This window comes from Mastigoproctus giganteus, chromosome 9 (assembly GCF_048544385.1).
Source record: "Mastigoproctus giganteus isolate SK-2022 chromosome 9, ASM4854438v1, whole genome shotgun sequence".
In the NCBI taxonomy this organism is placed as follows: domain Eukaryota; kingdom Metazoa; phylum Arthropoda; class Arachnida; order Uropygi; family Thelyphonidae; genus Mastigoproctus; species Mastigoproctus giganteus.
Window position 1 is genome coordinate 170,785,948 of NC_143583.1, and position 27,362 is coordinate 170,813,309.

Below are 27,362 nucleotides of genomic sequence, written 5' to 3' on the forward strand. Positions count from 1 at the left end.
GAAATCACCTGCGGGAGATAAGACATTCTAGTTCTCGGGAACCAAGCACTTCCGGAACTATGTTGATATAAAATATTTTTATTTTCTACATATGAGGAACTCATTCCTGAGATCAGAGATCAGTCAAGATATTCTAAAGCAGGAATTGTGGGGAAAGAACTTGGCTGATGATTGTCTCACCAAGGATCAAGTACTTTCAGAAATAAAGGTGTTGGCAAGGAATAAAGCAAGGAACTCTAAAGGATACAACTACGTGGTGGAGGTTTGCCCACGTATAAGAAGAAAATTGATAAACTGTTCCAGAGTATTCTTGAAATGGAATTCGCACCGAGTCCGTGAACTGTGGACCCCTACACAATGTTTTAAATGTATGGCGTATGGCCATGTGGCCCGGCACTGTAAAGCAGGCGAGGTCTGCGGTCATTGTGCTGGGAGGGGGCCATACTTTTAAATCTTGCACCAATCGGGAGGATGTCCCACAGTGTGTCAACTGTCAAAGGAGGAAATTGCCCTCAGCACATGCTGCAAATGATCGGGCATGTCCTGACTATTTGCGTGTGATTGATATTTTGAAACGTCGAACAGAAATGTAAAACGTGGTGTGAGATGTTTTCCTGTTTGACGAATGTGTGGCTTCTCCCGGTGTTGACCGGGGGTCGTCAGTTATAGTTGACGCTGTTGGTGGGAGTTCATAGGGATCGGACTGAAGTGATTTTCTTGTGTAATGGTGGAGTGTTATTATTTATTATGTTGAAAAAATGTAGATCAATTTTTGTGATTATTTATTTGACAGATTGTCAAACGTGGTTTCCTGGATAGGGCAACCTACCTCCTCGTGGTGGGGACGGTAACTTGTGGTGGGGGCGAAGACGTCGTCTCCGCCACGAGGCTAAAGGTTGTGCTATCTAGTTTTTATGTTGTTTAGTCAAATTAGACTATCATAATTGTGTTTAAATTGACCAATGACGGTTATGTTAGAGAGAACAATTGTGATGTAAGTGGCAGATGAGTGGAAGCTCAGGTGGCCATTTAGGTGTAGTTTGATTAAATGAATGAAAGTACCTTGTGATGAAGGAAATCACCTGCGGGAGAAAAGACATTCTAGTTCTCGGGAACCAAGCACTTCCGGGACTATGTTGATATAAAATATTTTTATTTTCTACATATGAGGAACTCATTCCTGAAGTTATCCCATGTATTTTTCAGACACCCTGTGTATATATACAGGGTGTCTCAAAAATATTGGTACAAATGTTTAGGGGAGGTATGTAACATCTAAAGGAATGTGAATCGCATAAGAACCCAAACCGGAAACGTCACCGTAAGTCGGGTGCAGTAGTTTCCGCACGAAGAGCATGCATCGATATACGAACTGTGAGCTTGCAGACATGCATCTAGTGTATGGATTAGCAGAGGGCAATGGACGAGCCGCTCAACAAATTTATAGAGAATGCTTCCCAGACAGACATGTACCGGACCAACGTTTGTTTGCATGTGTGCATCAAAATTTGTACAATTATGGGTCATTTAGAGGTAATAGGAGTAGTGTGGGCAGACCACGTTCGACGCGAACTACCGCCATGGAAGAAAGTGTGTTGAATGCCATCCAGAATAATCCTACTACCAGCATATGTGCCGATGCTTCTGCCTTAGTAGTGTCTCTTTGCAGTGTACAGCGTGTTTGGCACGATGATTCCCTACACTCCTTTCATCTCCAAAGGGTTCGGTTACTGCTCCCCCAAGATCATCCTGCACGTGTGGTTTTTGTTGCTTTTGGTTTCTCCAAGAAAGTGTTCATGACTTGAATTTTCCAGCCTATGTTTTGTTCACGGATGAGGCTTATTTCACTCGGGAAGGCTTATTCAATCAACACAATGCTCATGTGTGAGCTCACAACAACCCACACGGTATGCGCCCCCCATGCGGCACAATCACTTTGCAATAAATGTGTGGGCAGGTATGGTCGGTGACTGCTTAGTCAGCCCATACCTGTTACCATACCGCATGAACTCCGCTAAATATCGGATCTTTCTTGAACAAATTATACAAGGGTTACTTGATGATGTTCCAGCAAATGTGAGTTATTGAGCCTTGATTTCTTTCTGTGGGGAGGGCCCACAAATCTATCGTCTATGAATCGCCTGTGGAGACGGAAATGGATCTGGTGGCGAGACTCGTCTGCATTGCTGCTATTGTTAAAGAAACTCCAGGTGTGTTCGGCCGTGTCCGCCAATCCATGCTGCGTTGGTGTCACGCATGCATCGTGATTCACGGTGGAACCTTCGAGCATCTGTTGTAACATCATGAAATGCATCCATCTCGTACTCCATTGTTAATATTATGTCAAATAAATGGTTGCCACTAATACTGTCTTGTGTCATTTCTGCTTCTTGTGCCTCTGCTACTACTGTCCCATGACGTTTCCGGTTATGGATTCCTATGCGATTCACTTTCCTTTAGATGTTACCTACCTCTCCTAAACGTTTGTACCAATATTTCTGACACCATGTATATATATATATATATATATATATATATATATACTGGTGTTCAAATAAAGTGCATCACCCGTTAAAATTTTAATTGTCGTCCGAATAATGTAAGTACATGGCAATATTTCTTACAGATTGCACCAGATAAGATTGACATGTGTAGGTGATGATGTAATATTGCATCAGCTGTGTAAGCACACTCTGCAAGAGTTGCAGTCATTCCTTGCTTGTGTCAGGATGGTGAGTTAGGTGCAGTTGACACCACGAAGAAAGAGTGCTATTGTTGCTTTACGTGAGAAAGGATTGTCTTCCCGTCATATTGCTCATAGAGTGTCTTGTAATCAGTTGACAGTGAGTAGATTTCTCTCCAAACTCAAGAATACTGGTTCTGCTGATAGGAAAAAAGGAACTGGACGCAAACGAGTCTCTGCACCAAAACAGAATCGCATTTTGAAGTGCTTATGCCTTAAAAACTGTAAAGCTTCTTTGTCAGAGCTGAAAAGAGAATGGGAAGAACATACAGGAGTGGTAGCAAGTGAAGTAACAGTGAGAAGATGCCTCTTCAAAAATGGACTGTAGCTGTCGTCCTAAAAAAAAGCCACTCCTCAATACAAAAAAAAAAAAAAAAAAAAAAAAAGGCCCAATTAATTTGGTGTAAGGATCATGTAAAATGGACTCCCTGAGCAGTGGAAGTCAGTTATTTTCTCGGATGAGAAGAAATTCAAAATGCATGGCTCTGATTGGAGACAAATTATTCGCCATAGACATAATGAAGAATACCATACAGACTGTATGCTGTAGTAGTAGCGGCATGTGATGCAAGAAAGCAAGCTTATGCAGCATCAGTCAAAAAAAAAAAAAAAAAAAAAATTTCACACAACCATTCCCTCTAAATGTTTATCCAGTTTCTCCTTAAATTTATTTAACCTATCAACTTCCACAACGACAGATGGAAGTTTGTTACAGCAATTAACCAACCGCTGGCTAAAGCCAAATTTCCACTCATCTATTCTATACCTGTCTTTCCTTAATTTGAATTTATGCCCTCTTAGGTTTGTAATAGATAGCAGATATAAGCTAGTCTGTAATCAGGTCACAAAGGAGGTTCGGCAGGCAAAGGCGGATTACGAGAAATCTTTGGCAAAAGATGCTAAGAAAAACAGCAAGGATTTCTTTACTTATATAAACTCTAAAAGGAAGGGGCTGAATATGATTGGTCCACTTGACATCGATGGTTCGACTGTTGATGATCCTGCTCAGATAGCAAACAAACTGAATGAGTATTTTGCATCTACATTCACACGTGAGGAATCATTACAGTTTGAAAATGGAAGAAGGTTATCAAATTGTAGCAGTGTGCTTAATGATTTTGTAATAACTGAGAGCAAAGTGGAGGAGAAATTGTTGAAGTTAAACATAAGAAAGGCACCTGGGGCGGATGGGATCTATCCAGTTATATTAAAGGAGGCGGCAAAGCAACTAAGCAAACCCTTAGCCATAATTATGAGAGCATCCTTGGATTCAGGGGAGGTTCCCACGGACTGGAGATGTGCAAATGTATCCCCAATTCACAAAGGAGGTTCGAAGGGTGACACGAATAATTACAGACCAGTTAGTTTAACTTCTGTTCCGGGTAAAATAAATTTATATATATATATACATCTTTATATATATATATATATATATAAAGATGCATTGCAGGATCATCTAGACAAGACTGCAGCAATAATTCAGACACAGCATGGGTTTGTTAAGGGAAAGTCTTGTCTGACAAATTTGATTGGTTATTATGATGTGGTCACAAAGGAACTGGATGCAAAAAATAATTTTGATATCATATACTTGGATTTCAGGAAAGCTTTTGACACTGTTGCGCATGGAAGACTACTGTACAAATTGGAGCAGAATGGTATTAAGGGTAAGTTGCTACAATGGATAAAAGGATGGTTAAGTGGGAGAAGACAGAGGGTGGTAATCAATGGGTGCTGCTCTTCGTGGACTAATGTTATTAGTGGAGTCCCACAGGGTTCGGTGTTGGGGCCACTGTTGTTTTGTATATTTATCAATGATATTGATGAAGGTATATCAGGCTTAATGTCGAAGTTTGCAGATGACACGAAGGTTGGCAGGGTTGTTAATGACAGTAATGGCAGTGTGCTACTGCAACAGGATCTAGATAATTTGGGCAGATGGGCTAAGAAGTGGCAACTGAAGTTTAACCTTGACAAATGCAAAGTACTGCATATGGGTAGAAGTAACCCCAGAGAAACGTACCAACTGTGTGGTACTACACTTAAGGTGGTAGAAAATGAAAAAGACCTGGGAGTAATTGTGCAGTCAGATATGAAGTTTTCTGAGCAATGTAGACAGGCTGCTAGGGCAGGTCATGGGGCTTTGTCAATGATATATAGGAATTTTGCTAGTAGGGAAAAGGAGGTGATTGTCCCTCTGTATAAGGCAATGGTCAGGCCACGCCTTGAGTACTGCGTACAGGTCTGGAGGCCTCATTTTAGGAAGGATGTAGATTTGCTTGAGCGTGTACAGAGAAGAGCAACACGATTGGTGAGGGGAATGAAGGGATCCTCTTACCAAGAGAGGCTTAAGTTCTGCAAATTGCAGTGGCTGGAGACTAGGCACCTGCGCGGTGATCTGATTGAGGTCTATAAGGCCTTGAATGGGTTGAGCACGCTGAATTCTGATGGGATCCTCCCACTTGTTCAGAATACGAACCTACGGGGACATAAGTTCAAATTAAGAAAGGATAGATGTAGAATAGATGTGCGGAAATTTGCCTTTAGCCAGCAGGTGGTTAATTGCTGGAACAAACTTCCATCTGTCGTTGTGGAAGTTGATAGGTTAAATAAATTTAAGGAGGAACTGGACAGGCAATTGGAGGGTATGGTGTGATTTTTTTTTTTTTTTTTTTTGGCTGATGCTGCATAAGCTCCTACACTGCTTTCTTGCATCAAGTGCCACTACTACTACTACTACTACTACTATTCTGAACAAGTGGAAGAATCCCATCAGAATTAAGTGTTCTCAACCCACTCAAGGCCTTATACACCTCAATCAGATCACCGTGCAGGTGCCTAGTCTCCAGCCGCTGCAATTTGGAGACCTTAAGCCTCTCTTGGTAAGAGGATCCCTTCATTCCCTTCATCAATCTTGTTGCTCTTCTCTGTACACACTCAAGCAAATCTACTTCCTTCCAAAAATGAGGCTTTCAGACCAGTACGAAGTACTCAAGGTGTGGCCTGACCATTGCCTTATACAGAGGGACAACCACCTCCTTTTTCCTGCTAGCAAAATTCCTATATATCATTGACAAAACCCCAATGCAGCCTGTCTGCATTGTCAGAAAACTTCATATCTGACTGCACAATTACTCCCTGGTCTTTTCATTTTCTACCACCTTAAACATAGTACCACACAGTTGGTACGTTTCTCTGGGGTTACTTCTATCCAAATGCAGTACTTTGCATTTGCCAAGGTCAAACTTCAGTTGCCAATTCTCAGCCCATCTGCCCAAATTTTCTATATCCTGTTGCAGTAGCACACTACCATTACTGTCATTAACAACCCTTCCAACCTTTGTATCAACTTCGACACTAAGCCTGATATACCTTCATCAATATCACTGATAAATATACAAAACAACAGAGAACCCAACACCGAACCCTGTGGGACTCCAATAATAATATTAGTCCACGAAGAGCAGCACCCATCGATTACGACCGCCTGTCTTCTCCCACTTAACCATCCTTTTATCCATTGCAGCAATTTACACTTAATACCATTCTGCTCCAATTTGAACAGTAGTCTTCCATGCGCAACAGCCAAAAGGTTTCCTGAATTCCAAGTATATGATATCAAAATTATTTTTTTACATCCAGCTCCTTTGTAACCACATCATAATATCCTATCAAATTTGTCAGACAAGACTTTCCCTTAACAAACCCATGCTGTGTCTGAATTATCACTGCAGTCTTGTCTAGATGATCCTGCAATGCATCTTTAACCAGTGACTCCATTATTTTACCCAGAACAGAAGTTAAACTAACTGCTCTGTAATTACTCGTGTCATCCTTTGATCCCCATTTGTGAATTGAGGATATTTTTCACATTCCCAGTCTGTTGGGACCTCCCCAGAGTCCTAGGATGCTCTCATAATTATGGCTAAAGGTTTGCTTAGTTGCTTTGCCGCCTCCTTTAATATAACTGGATAGATCCCCTCCAACCCAGTGCCTTTCGTATGTTTAACTTCAACAATTTCTCCTCCACGATCTGAGCAAACGTTGACATCAGAAGTTTTGAAACAGTAATCAGACCAAGGAAAAGAAGAAAAGAAGTCTCGCAGGTCATCCCATTTTGCATTCTTGTAATGCCAAACAATACGAGGTTGGGAATAGCCATGAGATAAAGATTCCATTGGAGAAGAGACAATCACCAAGTTGTGATCTGAAGTGCCTAAAGGACCTCTCACTTCAACCTTGTACTTAGAAGGGTTGTTTGTGAGAAAAAGATCAAGCGTATTGGCTGTATGATTTATGTAGTTTGGGACAACTCGAACATATTTTTGCACGCCTTAAAACTAAAGTTGCAAGGCTAGTTCCATAGTACCCTCTGATCTTGGGAACTCTGGAGCAGTTATGCCACCGAACCATTGATAAATCTGCCTTTTTAATACATATTGCAGAGCATTTGTTTATGTTCTTCCTCCGTAATGACACTTCCTCCGTAATAACACTTTTAGTGCCATTTAGAGCAGGTACAAGTCAAATACAATGAAATGCAGAAGTCAATTAATTTTCTTTGTGGTATTAGTAAAGTGTAACTCATTGTCCAGATCTCTTTTTATTCGGATAAAATTATTAAAACATCAAGCAAAGAACACAAAGAAAGGTGCATTCAGTAAAACATATGATACTTTTTTTTAAATAATATACATCACACTAATCGAACTTGCAAAAATGCAAAACTAAAATAATAATTTTATGCACAAATCATTGTCTAGGGTTTAGTGGGTCTATGAAAAATCATTTGTGGTCCATCTGTTTGTGGAGCTATCAGGAACAGGACTGATATTACCAAGGGGAGGTGGAATGCTTTTGTGCGTGCTCGATGGAAGCAGTGTGAGGAAGTTAGGCACCAACTCAGTGTTGTTATTTCTCATGGGCAATATGAGAGATTGAATAACAGCGTGGATGCCCTCAAATGATTTAAACTGGGAACCCATCAAACTCATCACAGCTGCTCACAGCAGCAATTCCCAAGGCAGAATGCACTATCCCATAGGAATTAGTTGTTGTCAGTGACTCTATTCTCAGGGAAATGGTAAATATATTGTGCAAAAAGGATAGGTGGAATACGACCAGGGTACGTCTGACAGGAGCGAAAGTTTATTATTATTATTAGCCATATGGTGCAAGGAAGCCTGAGGCTTATGCTGCACCAGCGCCAAAAAACAATTTCTGAGTCACTCAGAGAGAGAGAGAGAGAGAGAGAGAGAAGTGAAGGGAATCACCAAGAAAGAGAACATTGATGATATCCAGCTCAGGACCCTGGGTGTGCCAAGCTCATACTCACCAGATGTGAGCCCCTGGGGTTAAATATATGGTGTTGTAGAGCAGATATCTTTTAAAGGAACAAAAGGAGATACTGTTGTACACATTGGTACTAATGAAATTAAGAGTAGGAGATCTGAGGATCTCCTACTCTTAATTTCATTAGTAGCAAGTACAGGTCAATGTTGAAAAAAAAGTTGCGAGTTAGGGTAAAATTTGAAAGTGTTTGCAATTTTGCCCAGATATGATAGGAGGGAGCACATGATGAGAGCCTTGTCAATAAATTCGGCCCCGGAGAGACTGTGCAAGGCTCATCAAAGGCAGATATCAGAGATGTGGTGCCACACAGATATAAGGAATGCAGAATTTAAATTTAGGGAGTACAATGTGTACAGAAAGGACAGACAGGAGGAATTATGCTGTTAGTTAGGAAACATAAAATCTAAGGAAGTGCATCCAGTTGACATTAGTGGCCCGTGCAATGTTGAGCCAGTTTGGTGTGACATAAGCACTGGGAAAGCAAAAATGAAGGTAGGAATGTGTCACAGGCTTAATGACACTGATGAGTACAACGAACAAGTGTACAGAGAAATAGACCGTGCAAATCAGAATGTCTTATAATGGAGGATTTTAGCTTCCCAGATATTGACTGGAAGTTGTGGTTTGGTAACTTGCAAAACCTTTGTGGATTTACTGGATGAATGTTTTCTACAAGTAGCATACAAGAGGCAATCAGAGGGAGTAATACTCTTGATCTGATTATCAGCAGTGATTATTCATGCAATAAAAATTTGTAGATTAAGGAATGGTGGCAGTGATCACGGTGTATTCATGTGGGATTCACTTAAAGATGTAACTACAATCAGGAGTAACGGGAAACAGTTTTGCTTTTGTAAAGGTAACTATGGTGGTCTCAGACAGTTTTTAAATTCTATACAGTGGGATCAGCTGATGATGTTACCAATGGTGAATTCTAAATGGGAAGCCTTCAGGGACATAAATCTGGGAGGCTACTAGGCTTTTTATACCAACTAAGAAATACTGTTCAAGGTTCAGGCCTAAATGGATGTCAGATGAATTAATGAGGCTTCAATTCATGGAATTGAAGCCTCATTAATTTTTCTTCTCTGCCATGAATTCTCATGGCAGAGAAGAAAAATGCATGGGATGCATATAAATGATCAGGCAACACAGAAGCCTATGGCAGATATAAGCTAGTCTGTAATCAAATCACAAAGGATGTTAGGAAGATTACGAGAATTCTTTGGGAAAGGATGTAAAGAAAAACAGCAGTTCTTTACTTATGTAAACTCTAGAAGGAAGGGGATGAAACAGATTGGTCCACTTAACATTGATGGTTTGATTATTGATGATCCTGCTCAAGTAGCTGACAAATTAAATGAGCATTTTGCATCTACATTCACACATGAGGAGCTATTCAGGGGTGGGGGGGATGATAGAAGTTTATCAAACTCTAACAGGGAGCTCAGTAACTGAGAGCAAAGCGGAGGAGAAAGTGTTGAAGTTAGACCTAAAAAAGGCACCGGGGGCAGATGGAATTTATCCAGTAATTGAAGAAGGGAGCAAGCAAACCCTGAGCCATAATTATGGGAGCAACCTTACAGTCAGGGGAGGTCCCCATGGACTGAAGCTATGCAAATGTATCCTCAATTCACAAAGCGGGTGCACAATGGGTGGCACAAATAATTATAGACCAGTTAGTTTAACTTCTGGTGAAAATAATGGAGTCACTGGTTAAGGTGACACAAGATCACCTAGACAAGACTGCAGTAATTGTTCAGACACAGATTGTGTTTGTTAATGGGAAGAAGTGTCTGACCAATTTGATTGGATACTACTATGTGGTCACAAAGGAACTGGATGCAAAAAATAATTTTGATATCATATAGTTGGATTTCAGGAAAACATTTGTTACTATTGCACACGGAAGACTACTGTACACATATGGCATTAAGGGCAAGTTGCTGCAATGGATAAAGGGATGGTTGAGTGGGAGATGGCAGAGAGGGGTAATAAATAGACACTGATTTACGTGGACAAATGTTATTAGTGGAGTCCCCCAGAGTTTGGTGCTGGGCCCATTGTTGTTTTGTGTATTTATCAATAATATTGATGAAGGTATATCAGGCTTAATGTCCACATTTGCAGATGATACAAATGTTGGCAGGGTTTTTAATGACAGTAAAGACAGTATGCTACTGCAACAGATCTATAAAAGTTAAGTAGAAATGGGCTGAGAGGCAGCAACTGAAGTTTAATATTGACAAATGCAAGTACTGAATATGGGTAGCAATAACCCAAGAGAAATGTACCAAATGAGAGGTACTACACTCAGGGAGGTGGAGAATGACCTGGGGGGGGGTAACTGTGCAGTCAGATATGAAGTTATTTGAGCAGTGCAGACAGGCTATCAGAGCAGGTCATGGAGATTTGTCAATGATAAATAGAATTTTGCTAGCAGAGACAAGGAGGTGATTATCGCTTTATATAAGGCAATGGTCAGGCTACACCTTGAGTGCTGCCTACAAGTCTTGAGGCCTCCTTTTAAGAAGGATGTAGAGCTGCTGGAATGAGTACAGAAGAGGGCAATGATATTGCCGAGGAGAACAATAGGTTGCTCTTACCAAAAAAGGCTTAAGTTCTGCAAATTGCACCATCTGGACATGCAAGTGTGAGGTGATCTGACTGAGGTATATAAGGCTTTGACTGGTTTGAGAAAGCTGAATGCTAATGGGATTCTTCTGCTTGTTCAGATTAAGAACCTGATTTGGCATAGATTCAAATTGAGGAAAGACTGTTGTAGAATAGATGTGCAGAAGTTTGCCCTTAGCCAGTGGGTAGTTGATTCCTGGAACAGACTTCCATCTGTTGTTCAGTAATTTGATAATTTAATAAATTTCTGAAGTAGAGACACATTTGGAGTGACCGGATGAGTGAAATGGGAAGCTTTTTTTTTTTTTTTTTTTGGCTGATGTTTTGTAAGCTTGCTTTCTTGCATCATATGCCTGAACTAATGCTAAGAGAGAAATCTCGTAAATAAGGCTCTAAAATCCAAATTGGATATAATCTTCTGAGATCGAGAACCCTTAAGAAAGGCTTATGCTGAGGTAGCCCGACCTCAGATTGAGGAAGGGCCAAAGACTAGAACCATCATCGTGAAAGGTAAATCTGAGAGATCTGCTTTGAGTGACCAGGTTAAATAAGAGCTGGTTGAGAATATTAGTCTAGTTCTCGTTAATGTCAAGATTGTCACAGTTAGGCCAATAATGGATCAATGAGAGGCTGTGGAAGCTGCTTCAGATCAGGACATCTCTAGATCATTGAATGTCCACAAGTGCATGAGCTAGGCCTGGAGACAGAGGAGAGAGGAGAGGTTCTTCAAGAGGTGCCCTAAGCTTCTGATTTTTGATTTAGAGAGGTTGGTCACTGAGTATCACTTCCTGTAGGAACTTCAGGAGAGAGGAATCTCATTGACTGTGGGATTACTCAGGATCAGATGTCCTCTGAAGTAACTGTAGTGACTAAGAATAAGGCCAGAGGGACTTATGGTCTTAATTATGTTATAGAAGTGTCTGAGACCATTAGGCCTCAGACGTTTCTATAACACTCGTGTCTGGGCCTCATTGGCCCGGACAAGAGTGTTTATAAATTGGGACTTGCACCGGGTCAGGATCTTCTGATGCCGACCCAGTGCAACAAATATATGGCTTTTTCCCATGTGGCCAGGTACTGTAGAGCAGACATGTTCTGCGGCCATTGTGCTGGGATTGGCCACTCATATAAAGAATATCCAAAGAAAAATGAGGCTCCTCATTGCACCAGCTGTTGGTGAAGGAAAAGTCCCTCTGCATACACAGCGTTATACATTTGTTACATAAATTATACATTCTATATGAATGTATAATTTATGACACTCCCCAGAACAGAGCTAACACACAAATTGGCCCCCTTCCAAGGGGAGAAGAACATCTATTCATTATTGAATACGAAAATTATAAAGCCTTAACAACCTTCACACAGCAAGTATTTGAAATGTGCAGAACTATCCAAATAATGGCAATTCAGCCCCCCCCCCCAGCAATTAAACAATAATCAATATTAAAATTGCCTATGTCTCCTACCATGCCCAGATGATGACCTAATAACTGTCAGGACAGCAGTATTCTGTGCCCTGACATGACAAAACCAGACTGACCTGGGTATCCCCAAGGACTACCCTACCATGTGTAGGAACCTGGAGCCCCACACCAAATAAGTAACCATGTGGCAGAGGGAGATGTACAGGCAGCCAGGGAAGCAGTTTAGCTGAAAAATATCAGTAAGCTGGTAGCAAAGTGATGCAATGTAGAATGAGAGAAGAATGAAAGACAGAATGAATAAGCTGGTCACTGAGTGAATTAGGAATTATGGAAAAAGGGAATAAATGTCAGTTTTGGTGAAAGAAAGAGTGACCCACCAGGATGGAAGGAGAGTGAATGAGTGTTATGGTGAATGGGAATGAGTGGAAGAGCAAATGTAATTGGCTGAAAGAATACAAAGTTAATAACAACTCACACCACTTTATATATACTAACAAACATTGCATTCTCACCTGGCTTGCAAAAAACTTGCGGCTAGGCCTGCATCACAACTGAAGAATAACAGTAAGTTGAGGTGCCTAGAGAGTGCAATGTAGAAATCAAGTCGAACAAATGAAATGAAAGCCTGAAGTAAGTGTGTGAGAAAAAGAACACAAACCATAAATGTATACAGTTAAGTACACACTAACCCTAGTTTCAATCTTTTATATCCTTTCTTATTTAGCTTAATTATTTTTAGTATTTCCCTAATTAGTAAGCATTAGTGAGTTATTACATTACACCATTGCCCCCCCCACCCCATGTGTGAGAAAGAGATGGATGAGTGAATGAAAAAAAAAAAATATATATATATATAATATATATATATACAGGGTGATTCACTTCCAGTGCGACAAACTTGCAGGAGGTGTAGGGAGCACAAAGATGAATCGGAATCACATAGCATTGCAGGGTCCGAAATGCCTTCGTCATGCGGTAGAGGACGTTGAACTGGCCGACATGCACCTTGCATATGGAGCTGCAGACTGTAACGGGCATGCGGCTCTGCGCTTGTACCAGGAACGTTTTCCGCACAGGCGTGCGGAAAACGTTCCTGGTACATCATACGATTCATACGATTTTCATCATACGATTTTCGCATGTCTGCACAGAAGATTACGTGAGACTGGTTGTTTCACGAGAGGTACCATGAATCGAGAGTGAACGACGAGGACGCCAGACAATGAGGAGAATGTTCTACATCTTGCAAAAAGAAATCCAAGTACGAGTACTCGAGCGACAGGCCAATGATTGGGTATTTCCCAATCCACTGTATGGAGGATACTGTCAACAAACCAAATGAGTTCATACAATCTGCAATACGTCCAATCATTGGAGCCTGCAGATTATCCACTCTGGAGGACTTTTGCTACATGGTTTCTTCAACAGAAATGGTTCGCAAATGCTGACTTCCAGCGGGATCGCTGTTCACGCGACCTCCCGTTCAACGTCCTCTACCGCATGACGAAGGCATTTTGGACCCTGGAATGCTATGTGATTCCGATTCGTCTTTGTGCTCCCTGCACCTCCTGCAAGTTTGTCGCACTGGTAGTGAATCACCCTGTATATATATACAGGCTGGTCTCGATTAACGTGATTAATTCGTCCCACGAGTGCATCGCGCAAAACGGAAATGCGTTAATCGAATATAATAATCAATAGGAAAAATTATAATTGATCCTTGACCTTCTGGAATGTCCATAAAGAATTTTAAAAATACCTTTTAAATAACTTTTTAAGTGCATACAATGCAAAAGATAATGAAAATAATTATGGAAGTAAATATTTATTGCATAAAACAGTGGTTCCCAAACTGTGTGCCACGGAATATTTTAAATTTTCGAGGGAAACATAGCAATAGTCAACATCTGTTGTTGGACACAGATGTCCTACCAGTTGAACTACTAGTTCGAGGTAGTTCACAGTTTCAACATTTCTTATTAAGTTGTTTGGACCTAACTACTAAATGGAACTATTAGGTATTTCTTTTGATCTGGGTGTGCTGTGAAAAAATTACTGAGACACTAAGGGCGTCCTGAACCAAGAAAGTTTGGGAACCTCTGATGTAAAATACACAATGGAGAAATGACTGTTGCGGAAATATTTGAACAGTGTTGACTTTCTCTTTTCATCAATCAATTTCTGATAGCCGACAACAATCTTCTCTGGGTCCTGGCGAAATAAATATCACAGAGAACCTCAAACAAAAGGTTTGAGGTTCTCTGCGATAAGAAAGATTTCATTAATTCTTTTACTGTTATGTCCTTCGTGGTAACATTGTCATCTGGCACATTTAAAAATCAGACTTTTTAAATGCAAGTCTGCATTGAACTTTATTAGCAGGAGGCAAACAAGTAACATGTCTTCTTCCGATGGTTGATAGAACACACCAAGGCGGGCAGCAGGCAAACATTTGTTTATTGCCCATCCGATGCACAATTCAAATCTTTTTCAACTACCGCATAAAAAAAAAAAGAAAAAAAGATCGCGTTAACTGGAAACTTGCATCGTGTAAAGTGGTATAATTTTTTCAAATAGCGGTAACTTAAAAATGTGTTAACTGAACTCACGTTATGCGAGGCCTGGCTATGAAAAAAAAAATATATAATATACTTGTGCCCCCGTATCTGCTGATTTAGTTACCCGCGGTTAACCACAAAAAAAAAAAAAAAAAATGGAAAAACGTAACACTTACTACTCACATGTCCAATACGTTGCTTCCCTTTATTTTTTACGAGGTCGATTTTAAATTGAATAGCTTCTCTTTATTTTTTACGATGTCGATTTTAAATGAATAGCTTCCCTTATTTTTTACAATGTCGCTTATGGTTTGGTCACCAACATTATAATGGTTCTTTAGATTTTTAACAGATGCACCGTTTCAAATAATTTAAAGTTTTTGTTTAATTTGAAAGCACAACTCTTGCATTTGCCCATTATTTTTGTGATTTCTAAACAAAAAAAAAAAAAAAAAAAAAAATTCAATTTCGTTATTTATGTCAGGGATGACATAAATAACGAAACAAAATTTATACCTTTGTGGTGCGATGGAACACAACAATCAACGTGACACTAAATCAAGCTAAACATTTGGTCTCTTTTTTTTGTTTTGAGCCATAGGTGTGAAGACAGCAGGGGTTGCAAGATAATAGGTACACTAATCTCCCAAATAAGAATTAGTAAAAAATTCCAGAGCTGCAAGGCTTCCAGTCAATTCTCTCCAAAGGATGTGTTTCAGGGTCGGTTGGGGCTCTTGGCCTTCGATTCCGTTGCGTGTCGAATTTGGTTGTATCTCTATGAGTGAGGGAATTCATTAATTCGTTTTTTTCATCTTATTTTATTTGTTGCATTTGGAGAGAATTGACTGGAAGCATTCCACGAAAAATATTGAGGTAATCTCTTACTTTTTTTAACTAATCTCCCAATTACGACTTATAACACCGGTTCTTGTCGCTTACGACTTGCAAAATATCTGTTCATACCTATTCTAGTTATTACTTGAATTTTATGATTTCTGGTAGATTTGTTTTATTATTTTTGAGTCTTGAAGTGTCCCGGTTAATCCAATCCCAGTAAATTGAGAGTCTGCTGTACTTTATTATTACTGTATTTAATGTTGGTAATGTCTTACTGTGTGTTTAATTTATCAATTAAACTTTATTATATGTATGTATGTACAAGAAAATCACATTATATACGGGGTTAGCAGGTGTTCGCTTATATCGTGCAGTTTCCGCCATCACGGTAGGTCTTGGAACATATCCCCCGCAGATATGGGGCTATTACTGTGTGTGTGTGTGTGTGTGTGTGTGTATATAACTAAACAGAAAAAAAAAAATTATAAACTATAAGAAAAAAGTATAAACACAGAATGCAAGTAGAGTGATAATGCGGATTATGAATGAGGTAAATTTGTGTCTCTCTCTCCCCCCCCTCACCTGGTGGGTTCCCCATTGCCAGATAACATATTCCACCCCCGGAGTAGGATAGGCAGTTTGACCTCACCGGTTTCAACAAGACATGGACTTGACAATCATCACCGACAAAGACATACTGCAGCCCTGCTGCCAACATGCCATTTGGCGATCTGAACTGGACACTCTAACCCGGTTCCCTTTAAAACCCCATCCCCAGACAGAGGAGGGAGGAAACCAATCTCTGTCTCCTACCCTCCCCGCCTCCTCCAACTTTGCCTGGTGGAGCTTGTCCCCAATGACATCTTTGGGGATGCCTACTATATCGTCACCATCCTTCTGTTTCCCCCCCCCACTCTAATTAAACCGACTGAGTACACCCCCTAACAATGTCGCCAGTTTCTAATCAACATCTAACTAAAAATCCAACCGCTTTCTTGTAAACCTATTTCCACCTTTACAAATTCTAGGGTTCCCCCCATTTTTTTTTATAGGTCTTTCCACTGAAATCCTTGGAAAATAGGTGGCAGGGCCTGCCAGAGTACATAATAATCTACTGGGTGCCGACCAAGTACGCACCTAACAATGGTGCCAATTTCTAATCAACATCTAACTAAAAATTCAACTGCTTTCTTGTAAATCTCTTTCCGCCTTTCTAAATTCTAGTGTTCCTCCCAAAATCCTCGGAAAATAGGTGGCAAGGCCTGCCAGAGTACTTAAATAATCCATTGGGTGCCTGACCTGCCTCCTCGTGGCAAAGTGTGGGCAACAGTGGGTCCCAATAGGGGTCCAACAGCTAAATGGTCAGAGAAACAATAGAACATAACAACAAACCACTCCCCATGCACTTTTTAAATGTCTGGCCTCCACAGAGTTCTGTGTCACTTACAAAGAATAAAACGAGGAGATGGGGGGGGGAATCCCTGGTGCCGTCAGACAACTAACACGCTTTACACTTTACTTTACTTTGCACACATAGCGGCAAGGAAGCCTGAGGCTTTTGCTGCACCAGCCAAAAAAAAAAAAAAAAAATTTCTGAGTTACCTCTGAGAGAGAGAGAGAGAGAGAGAGAGAGAGAGAGTGTCAGAAATAGGAGGGAATCACCAAGAAAGAGAAGAATGATGATATCCAGCTTAGGACCCTGGGTGTGCCAAGCCCATACTCACCAGATTTGAGCCCATATGCACGAAGTCACAGAATCATGGGTCAGTCATTGTGATTGGCGAAAGATTACTTTAACATTTGAATACTTCAGATTTTAGATTTATACTTGCCTTGTCTCTTAATTAAAAAATTATTTATTTTTTATACTTTTTTTTACTTTCCGACTCTGTTTCATTCTTTATCAAATTTCCGCATGGTGGGTATATCTATTGCATTTTATTGCACGAGTGGAAAAGATAATAATTGCTAACCATATTTTAACTGCCTGAAGTAACAAATACCACAGAGAAGTTACTACTCTGTGACATATACCACACGCTGACTTTTGTTTATGATGGGCAAGTGCATCTAGTTAATTGGAAATTCCTTTTGTAATTTAATTTGCTAAATTCCAAAAAATAATTTTTTTTTTTTATGGGGAGTTAAATTTCTTTGATTTGCCAAGTTTAGTTCAGACCCATTTAATGCCTTTCACACTTCATTTTAACTGGAGATCATTAAAGCATTTCTCTCAAGTTCGTTAACATTTGCCTTTATTACTCAAAGAGAATAGTTGAGCAGGTTATTAAACTCAGAAGTTTCATGATACTTTTCTGTATCACTCTGTATATGGGCACCTCCATAGCCAGGTGGGAAGGAGCAACAGTGCGTAGCACACGCTTCTTGATTAGACTGAGGTTCGAGCCTGTCATCAGCAAATACGGAGGATGCAGAAAGGTCAGGGAAGGACCACTTCATATTCCCAGAGCAATATGGCCTTAGTTGCTAATGCTCCTAAAAAAAACCAAACAACAACAACTCTGTATATGAGAGCGTGCTGTTTCTGCTTTCACTATCACAAAACTTGCTTCTTGAAAAATTAGAGTAATTTGTCAGAAAATAAGTCATCAAATTCTTCAAGTATAATTCCAATTTACCCATGCACTATATACCACTTAAAGAAAAACTACATAGAACTAAGTTGCTGTGACTTGTGACTTCAGGATGAAGCTGTTTAACGCATGATATTATAAAAATAAACCAAAGAAAATTTCATAAGTATAAACATTTTCTTCCAAAAATATGGTGTCTCAGACCTCTATACCATAGTTTTTTAAACAATTCCACGGAGCCTTTGAGCTCCGCCATAGTTATCTGGGGCTCCACGAAGAAATTTTAGAATGTTAATATTTTTTTCTAAAACAATAAAATTGAATCAGAATACAGTGTGCATAAAAGTAAAAAGGTAAATTTGGCCTTTTCCGAGTGACCTCGAACTGCCAATGTGCATGTTATATGTCTAAAAGCATGAAGTAAACTTGATCTGGTGCTAGTAGGGCTTACAATACCGGGATCATGGTCATTTTTTTTCGGTATTGATACAAATTTTTGTATCAATACTGGTTTTCCGTACTAATTTTAAAAAAATAATTGTTTATAATTTAATAACATAAAGTTTATAAAATCACCTTTTATGTGATTATGACGACATTATCTCTACTAGCAAATGTTCGATAAATCATCGATAGGACATCATGCTACATTGCAACCTGTCCACAATTCTCGGATAACTTCATGTCTGACCATATCGTAACTCCCAAGTCTTGTTTCTCCGCTACTGGCTTTAGTTCAACCCCACCAAGTGTATAAGTTATTTTGGGGTTGCTGTTCCCCAGGTGTAAGACCTTGCATTTTGCTGAATTAAAGCATAGCTGCCACTTTTCTGACCATTCCAGAAGTCTATCTAGGTCACTCTGAAGAAGCTCTGCTTGGCGGCGATCATTAACTACTCTATTGATCTTAACATCTGTAAGTTTAGACCTGACGCCCTTCATCCCTTCATAGATGTCATTTAAGATAATCAAAAACAACAGTGGTCCCAATACTGATCCTTGGAGAACGCCGCTTCTTACATTAACCCAATCTGAGGAATAACTATTTATCACAACCCTCTGCCTGGTGCCCTCAAGTCATCGTGCTATCCATCTAAAGATTTTCCCTATGATTCCAGCCTGCTCCAACTTATAAACTTACTTTCCAAAATAAGAAATTGCCTGACTCCAATGAGATTTTAAAAGATGAACTTGAATCAGAAATTAATGAAATACTTTTAACTATTTTTGCTAAAAAAGTTCAAATGCTTTGCTGAAATCCAAATAAACAATGCCGAAATTATTCCCTAAATCCAGTTCACGAGTGACCTGTCAAAATGATTAACCAGATTTGTTAAACATGATTTTTCCTTTACAAAACCATGCTGTGCATCCTACAGAATTCCATTTCCATCTAAATGATCCTGAATTACACCCTTGATCATTGCCTCCATGATTTTCCCCTACTACTGAAGTTAGACTGGCCGGTTGGTAATTTCCCATTATACTCCTAGAACTGCCTTTATGTTCCAATTTACACCAATCCAACGGAATCTCTCTTGTCCAGTGATGCTATGCTCTCATAACTAGCCTTAATGGTTCAATGCACTCACTTGCCGCCTGCTTTAAGATTATAGGGTATATGCCATCAACCACAGGAGCCTTATTTGCCTGTAGACACAAAAGTTCTGATTAAATAATCATTTGAAATTTCAACATCATTAATTACATTTTTTTCAACTTCACTTCCATTATATCTCATTGACACAAAGGTTTTTTTTAATGTAAATATCGATGAAAAGTAACTGTTGAGTTCATCTGCAACTTCAGCTATGTTATCTAATACTATCCCACATCCATTACATAAGGGTCCAATCTGATTTGTCCTTCTGTTCTTTGCATTTATATATGTGAAGAATTCCTTAACTGCACTCTTTGCTCTCTCCCAGACTCGGTAAAGACACTATAGGGAAAATTATACTTCACTTAATAAAACGTCTTTCTCCTTCAGAAAATGATGAACATAATTCAACCATGGAAGACCAACACGGAACAGAACATCAGTGTTCCACAAATTCTTTCCAAAATAAGAAATTGCCTGACTCCAATGAGATTTTAAAAGATGAACTTGAGTCAGAAATTAATGAAATACTTTTAACTATTTTTGCTAAAAAAGTTCAAAGCCTAGAAAATATGGACCGAGATCGTCTACGATTATCTTAGTACAATAGTACCAGAATAGAATTCGAAAGGGCGTTTTCTACCGCTAATCAAATACTGCATGAACCAAAATTAGATCCATTTTAAACGATCATACTACTGATTGCTTATGTTTCTTAAGAGCTCACTTTATTCAGACGGATAGTGTGGATACTTAAACATAACTAAACTTTGCAATAACAATATGTATTTTTTGTTTTTAGAATAACTGTATATTTAATGATTTTTTTTTCACAATATTTATTATTGCAATAAAAGTTTATTTAAAATTTGAATTCAAGTAATTACAGTACTTGTTTTTTTCCTTACTTCATTGCACCTAATTGTCATCAAAATTTATTGAGAAAAACGTTTGTTTTTGGAATACCAGTATTAAGATTTTGACCTGTATTGTAAGCCCTAGCTGTTAGTGACTGACTGTTTCTATTTTTAGTCTATTAAGGCTCCAGAATGTTTTTTCTTTCTGATGTGGGGCTCTGCATGACTAAAAAGTTTGGAAACCTCTGTTTTATACCATAAACCTCAGTTGTTTTTGCATTATGCAAAAAATTAAGAGAAGATTAATTTTATTTTTGGTTCTATAATTAAGCATTTCCTACCAAGAATTCAAATGCCGTTCAGTGTCATAAAAGTATTTTGGGAACATCAAAATATACTTGCTAGTTTATCATCAAATATCAAAGAAATACAGGGGAATACTTCACTATACCTCATTGAACTTTACAGCCAATGCCAAATGTGTGTACTATTCTAGGGACACTATATTGTTTGCTAAACATTATTTGGACCAATGGAAACATTGGTGCAAATAATGTTTAGATGGAGATGTTTGGATGAAGAGGAAGTTGGTTTTCTCGTCCATAAAGATAGAAAAAACAACATTTTGGAATTCAAAAATACATCACCAAGGGTGTCAAGACCTACTCACGATTTCTAACAGGTACAAACTAAAGGTTATAATGATATATGCACCAACATCAGGTCATGATGATGAAGTTGAAGAAATGTATACCTTAATTGAGGGACATAGAGTTGAACAGAAAACTCACTACACCATTATTATGAGGTACTTCAATGCTAAGGTTGGAAAGAGACAAAACAGCGCAGAAAGGGAAACTATGGGAAATTTTGGAATTGGCAAAAGAAATGAAAGAGGTGAAAGACTTGTGGAACTTGCAGAATCTCAAGGGATGGCAGTAATGATCACTTTTTTTCAAGAAAAGGGTACACAGAAAGTGGACATGGAAGAGCCCAAATGGATTAACAACTAATGAAATCAACTTCATTCTCACTAACAGAAGATATATTGTGAAGTATGTTACTATCCTGAACTAGGTAAATGCTGGAAGTGATCACAAATAGCATGATGTCATGATGAACCAAAGATGACAAATGAAGACCAAGATAAACTAACAAGGGCAAAATTGGGTATAATGCGCTATGCAAAACCATTAGAAAGAGATTCAGAGAGGACAGAAGATCTAACACAAGAAAAGTACAAGCATTAAAGAAAAACAAAGGTCTTAAATCAGCAGTCATGAGCAGTAATACAGAAAGATAAATGATACTGAAACTGAAGAATAGGATGGTGTACTTATAAATAGCGGAGAAGGCATAATTCAAATAGCAGAGAAGGCATAATTCAAATAGCGGAGAAGACAAATAGTAGAATACTACTATAAAGAATTACACAAGGAGTGAGAAAATTATGCAAGTATTGGGGAAGATGGATTACAAGTTAACAACACATACCCAATATGCTTCCTGATGAGGTAGAACATGCACTGAAGAAAATGAAGAATCAAAGCCTCGGGTAAATGGAAGACTGGTTGCAGAAAGGCATCAATGTGAATGGAGAGTACCTAAACAATCTACATTTGCAGATGACATTGTGATCATAAGCAATGATCGCAAAGAATTAGAGGAAAATCTTAATTGGTTATGCAGAGTTAGTAAGGATTTTGGACTAAAGATGAATATGGCTAAAACAAAAGTAAGGATGAAGAAGTATGTCGCAGAAAGGGATATAATCATTAAAGGAGCAGTAATTGAAAAGGTGGATTCATATACCTATCTGGGGCAAGTCATTAAGGCTCAGCTGGACAGGTATTTCGAACGAACGGAGGGGTGAAGTGGAAGTGTTTTTTTTTCTTTTTTTTTTTTTTTTTTTTTTTTTTTTGGCTGATGCTGCATAAGCTTGCTTTCTTGCATCATATGCCTCTACTAATGCTAATGCTAATTAGCTGTAATTAATAATGATAAACGGCTGGAAGTCAAGGGAAGAATAAATTTTGGATGGATAGCATTCAGGTAATATAGTCACATACTGAGGAGCAATATCCTAATTTGTCTGAAATGTAAAATAATGAACCTATGTATACTCCCCACCATGTCTTATGGAAGTGAAACTTGGGCACTCACCAAAAGAATGAAAGAGAAGCTGAGAACTACATAGCGAAGAATGGAACAAATTATATTGGGAATCAGACTGTTAGATATGAAGAGAAAAACATGGATTAGGCAGCAAACTCAAGTATAGGACATTCTTATCAAAACTAAAGAACTAAAATGGTCTTGGGCAGGACACATAGCTCAAAGACATGATGATAGATGAACTAAAAAAAAGAATGGTACCCAAGAGGAGCTAGAAGAAAACTTGGAAGACAACGACGGAGATGGGCAAATGAAATTTACAAATTCGTAGGTAGTAAATGGATGGCCATTGCACAAAACAGATGGAACTGGAAAGTTGACAGAGAGGCCTTCATCCTGCAGTGGATTGAAAATGGCTGATGATGATGATGATGAAACATTATTTAATGTTTGTGCCCTACTGGCATTACCACTTTCTGATGTTATATAATGTATCCTCTATTTGGTGTAAGCAAGGATTTATTTTAGTACTATCTGAAGAAATCTTTCACATTTGTTTAGAATGCTTTAAATGAAATGATTCAAATATACACAAGAATTTTGTTAATTTTTGAAGTGTATTCAAATTAATGTTTTTCCCTTTGAAAGTTCATATTTTTGATTTTTTTTCTAAATAAATACTTAAAGCATTGATGTATCTACCTCGAACAAAACATTTTCACAAAATAATGTTTAACTAAAATAGCCAATTTAAGAAATAGAAGAGCCTGTGGAAGAGACTGACTATTAATTTCATTCATGACATGACAAAATATAATTAGTTAATTCTTTCTTTTAAATATACATGATTAATGTCCTTTTTTAAACTTACCTACAACTGACTGAGGCCGTAGTTTTCTTGTGTGCACACTCTTTCGCTTGCTTGCAAGCCTTGGTGTTGCCTTTAAAAATGTATACTAAGTGTTAATCAATAATAAAAAAAAAATAAAGATTATGTAAAATGGTAGAAAACAAAAAAAATGAAACACTAAATGCAATTCAGTATGTAGGTTTAAGTGAACTTACAAATGAGCACAGTATTTCCTTTTATTCTTATGTGATTACACTTGTACAAGAAAAATGTATTATTATTGCATTAAAATGCATAGATCATTAATAAAGGGAACTATTATGTTGGTTTAAGTTTCTTTGTTTACTTGTATTAGTAGTCAAAAAGTGATGCAAGAAAACAATATTATATAGAACCAGGAAAAAAAAAAAAAAAAAAAATGCTACTTCCGCTCACTTAATTGACCTATGTCTTCTAAACATTTGCTAATCCATGTTCAACATTTAAATTAAATTCCCAATAAGCTGAGTCTTGGTAGAAAAATAACATTCCTGCCATTAATTACTCTTTAATTAATGCTTAAAAATCTCACATTTTTTCTAGCTTTTGTGTACGTAATACATGCCAACATAACTGCAAAGTTTGGAAGTACTGTATGTGTTTGTCTAAAGCCCAAGATTACTGCATTTTCACTTCCACAAAGTTACATAATATTTATAGTTTTCCATGCTTCATTGTATAAAGATTTGATGAATAAATAATGATAGGAAAACGAAGCACAATATTCTGTCAGGATGGAATATGGCATACTTACAGTATACCAAATTCAAAATAAATTTTGAAAAAAAAAAAAAAAAAAAAAAAAAAAAAAATTAAAATGCAATAACGAAAGGTATTCATATATATTTGTTTAAAATTTTTTTAAAAATTATTTGTACACATAATATGCAGAAATATATGTGCATACACATTTTAAATTTTCACACTTAAAAAGTCTTTTCAACTGGAAAATGGATTAGACCAACATTAAAAAAAAATGTTGTCCAAAACATTTTTTTTTTTTAATTTTCAGAAGAATTAATTTTTTGATAATAAAGGGTGATAACAATAATAAAAAGACAGCAGCATTTTTTAAATATTTAAAAAATAAAAAGTTACAAGAAATAAGTATTAGAACTCATTGGTTAATGATGTATAAGTGAAGAGGGGGTGGGGAAGATAGGAAGAGAACGTGACCAGGTTGAGATCAGAGGCTGTCTTGGGAATTACAAAGGAACAGGTTCTTAACTAATCTGGCCTTGGCACTGTAGAGTGGTTGGAAAGGAGTAACATAAGTGCCAGTGGTTTTTTCTTTTAAACTCCTATATGGAAAGAAAGGCCTTCCCATAATGAGTACATCAATAAAGGGTTAAGTGTTTTGTTCCGGTTTCAAAGTGAAAAATGCCAGGGTGGATGTTGTTAAAGGGGTAAGAATGGTAATGGGATAGGAGCCTGAAAATGTTATAGGAATTTGTCCAAATTATTGCTGCCATGGTTTTTGGGTCAGGTAAATTGATTATGTGATCTTGATCAGGAACCATGGCAGGGATAATTTCTATAAATTCCTATCCCATTTTCAATCTCCTATCCTATTACCATTCTTATTCAATTAACAACATCCACCCCAAAAGGTAGAATTGGTGGTCCTTTCGGGGGCTGTCACGAAGGCCACTGCAATCAAGGATGAAAGAGGGTTTCCATGCTTGTTGTTGTGGTATTTTCTGGCGCAAGGGCTACATAGGTCATAGGGTGCATCCCAAATAAATTGAGTTTACATATAAAAACTGCTTGAGCAGCAGTTAGAAACGGTCATACATTTGAATTCGTTTTAAATACAGAAAGAATTCAGAGAGATTTGCTTTTTACCTATGATGGTATTGAGAGACACAGGTTGTTGTAGAACTGAAATGATACTGAAAGGCGTTTTTTGGGCATTGTTGAACAAGCTACATTCAAGAAGTATATGTTTTATAAGTGGTTGTGAGCAGAGCACACACTGTAGAGGCTCATTTCATGTAAGCAGGTAGAGAGGTGTGAGGTGAGTATGGCCTATTCGGGTTCTGGCTAAGATAACTTCTCATTTTCTATTTTTACGAAGGCTAGATGTCCATACTTGTGGTTCAGGTTTCAGTTCAAATAACTTATTTGTTTGCATTTTGCACAGAAGTGTCCATCGTTCCATACATCTTCTCAAACATGAGTCTATAATCAGAATATGGGACTAGATCATTTGTTGAAGCTATGCTGGAGCATTATCTGCACATTCATTTCCTGGAATACCATTAAGACCTGGGATCCAAGAGAAGACAACAGTCTGCTGATGCTCACGAAGACGTATCAGCTCATGTTTTATGATGTTTAATAAAGGCTTTCAAGGTGTAGAACTGCTTTTCAAAGGTAAAAGAGCACCCTGTGAATCAGTATATATTATACTTTTATTTATTGACAGGAGTGAGATCTTTTTTAAGGAAAAGCTTGATGGCATGGAGCTCTGCAGTATAACTGCTGCATTTGGCCAGAAGTGACACTGAGACAGTTGTATTCGGGAAGACAGCAGCTGCACCTACTTGAATGTCACATTTTGAACCATCAGTGTAGATCTTAGTAAAGTTGACTTTTGTGTTAGCAAAATGTAGTTGGATATTAATATTTACTATAGAACCTTTACACCATTGTTCAAAGTATTTATCACAATAAAGTGTGAAGGTAGTTCATGGGGGATCCTGATCTTTTGATTCTCTGAGGTTATTAACAAGTTAACGTTCCAGCTTTCTGTTAGATTCTGCAGTCTGATACCAGTGAGCTGAATTATTCTGGTTTTATTTGCATAGTGAGTTTTACACTGAGGATCATGCAGTAGTGGCCAAACAGGATGAGAAGGCAGGCCTTTAATTTTAGCTGAGTAGTTCATCAAGAGTATCTTTCTTCTGATGCTAAGTGGAAGTTCATGAGCCTCAACAAAGACTTTGAACTGGTGATGTTCTCTATGCACTTAGAGCTATCCTAAGAGAAGAATGTTGGATGGGTGTAAGGCAGGCCAAGGTGCTCTCCCTAGTTGAGTCATAAACAGGTACTACGTAATCTAGCCGAGATCTAACTAGGAACATATATGTGGAGCAGAGTATAACGATCTGCACCCCAAGATGTACTGGAGATAACTCAGAGTATGTTCATTTTCTTTGTGTAAGTGGTTCTTAGATATTTGATGTGCTCCTGGAAGTTTAATTTCTTATCAAAATTAGCCATAGGAGGCAAATACTGTTCACAATTGGTAGAGGATGATTGGCCAAGTGAAACTCAGGTTCAGGATGTATTCTGCACTTGGTGCAGAAATGTATGGCTGTAGATTTGTGGCTTGACAGTTTGTATCCATTTTGTGCCAACTAATTCACTGTTATTAATGGATATTTGCAGGTGCCTCTCAATATAGCTGAGAATGGCAGGATATGATAAGATCATCTGCATAGAGATACGAGTCAACGGTGTTTGGAATGCTGTTTGTGATGTTTATTCGTATTGCAAACAGAGTGGTGCTAAGAACAGAGCGCTGTGGGACTCCTTCTTCTCATATGTATGTTTGAGATAAAACCTGCTGGTACCTAACTCGGAAAGATCTGTGCCGAAGGAAGCTTTGAATAAAATATGATAAATGGCCTCTCATATGAACAGAATGGAGATCTCATAGGATGCCATAGCACCACGTGGTATCAAAGGCCTTTTCTATATCGAGGCATATCATGACGAGATGTTGGTTTCTGATGAATGCATTTCTTATGT

General features: G+C 38.3%; 1 protein-coding gene across 4 annotated transcripts in view; it reads right to left on the minus strand.

The window, feature by feature from the left end:
• Positions 1-27,362, minus strand: part of LRR (capping protein regulator and myosin 1 linker 1 leucine rich repeat protein) — a 1,021,987-nt gene that overhangs the window by 268,037 nt on the left and 726,588 nt on the right. For all 4 annotated transcript variants that reach the window (XM_090381859.1, XM_090381857.1, XM_090381858.1 and 1 more), the window contains one exon: positions 23,589-23,658. In XM_090381859.1, coding sequence (XP_090237985.1) covers positions 23,589-23,658 — 70 coding nt within the window. The remainder of the gene's footprint in view (positions 1-23,588; positions 23,659-27,362) is intronic.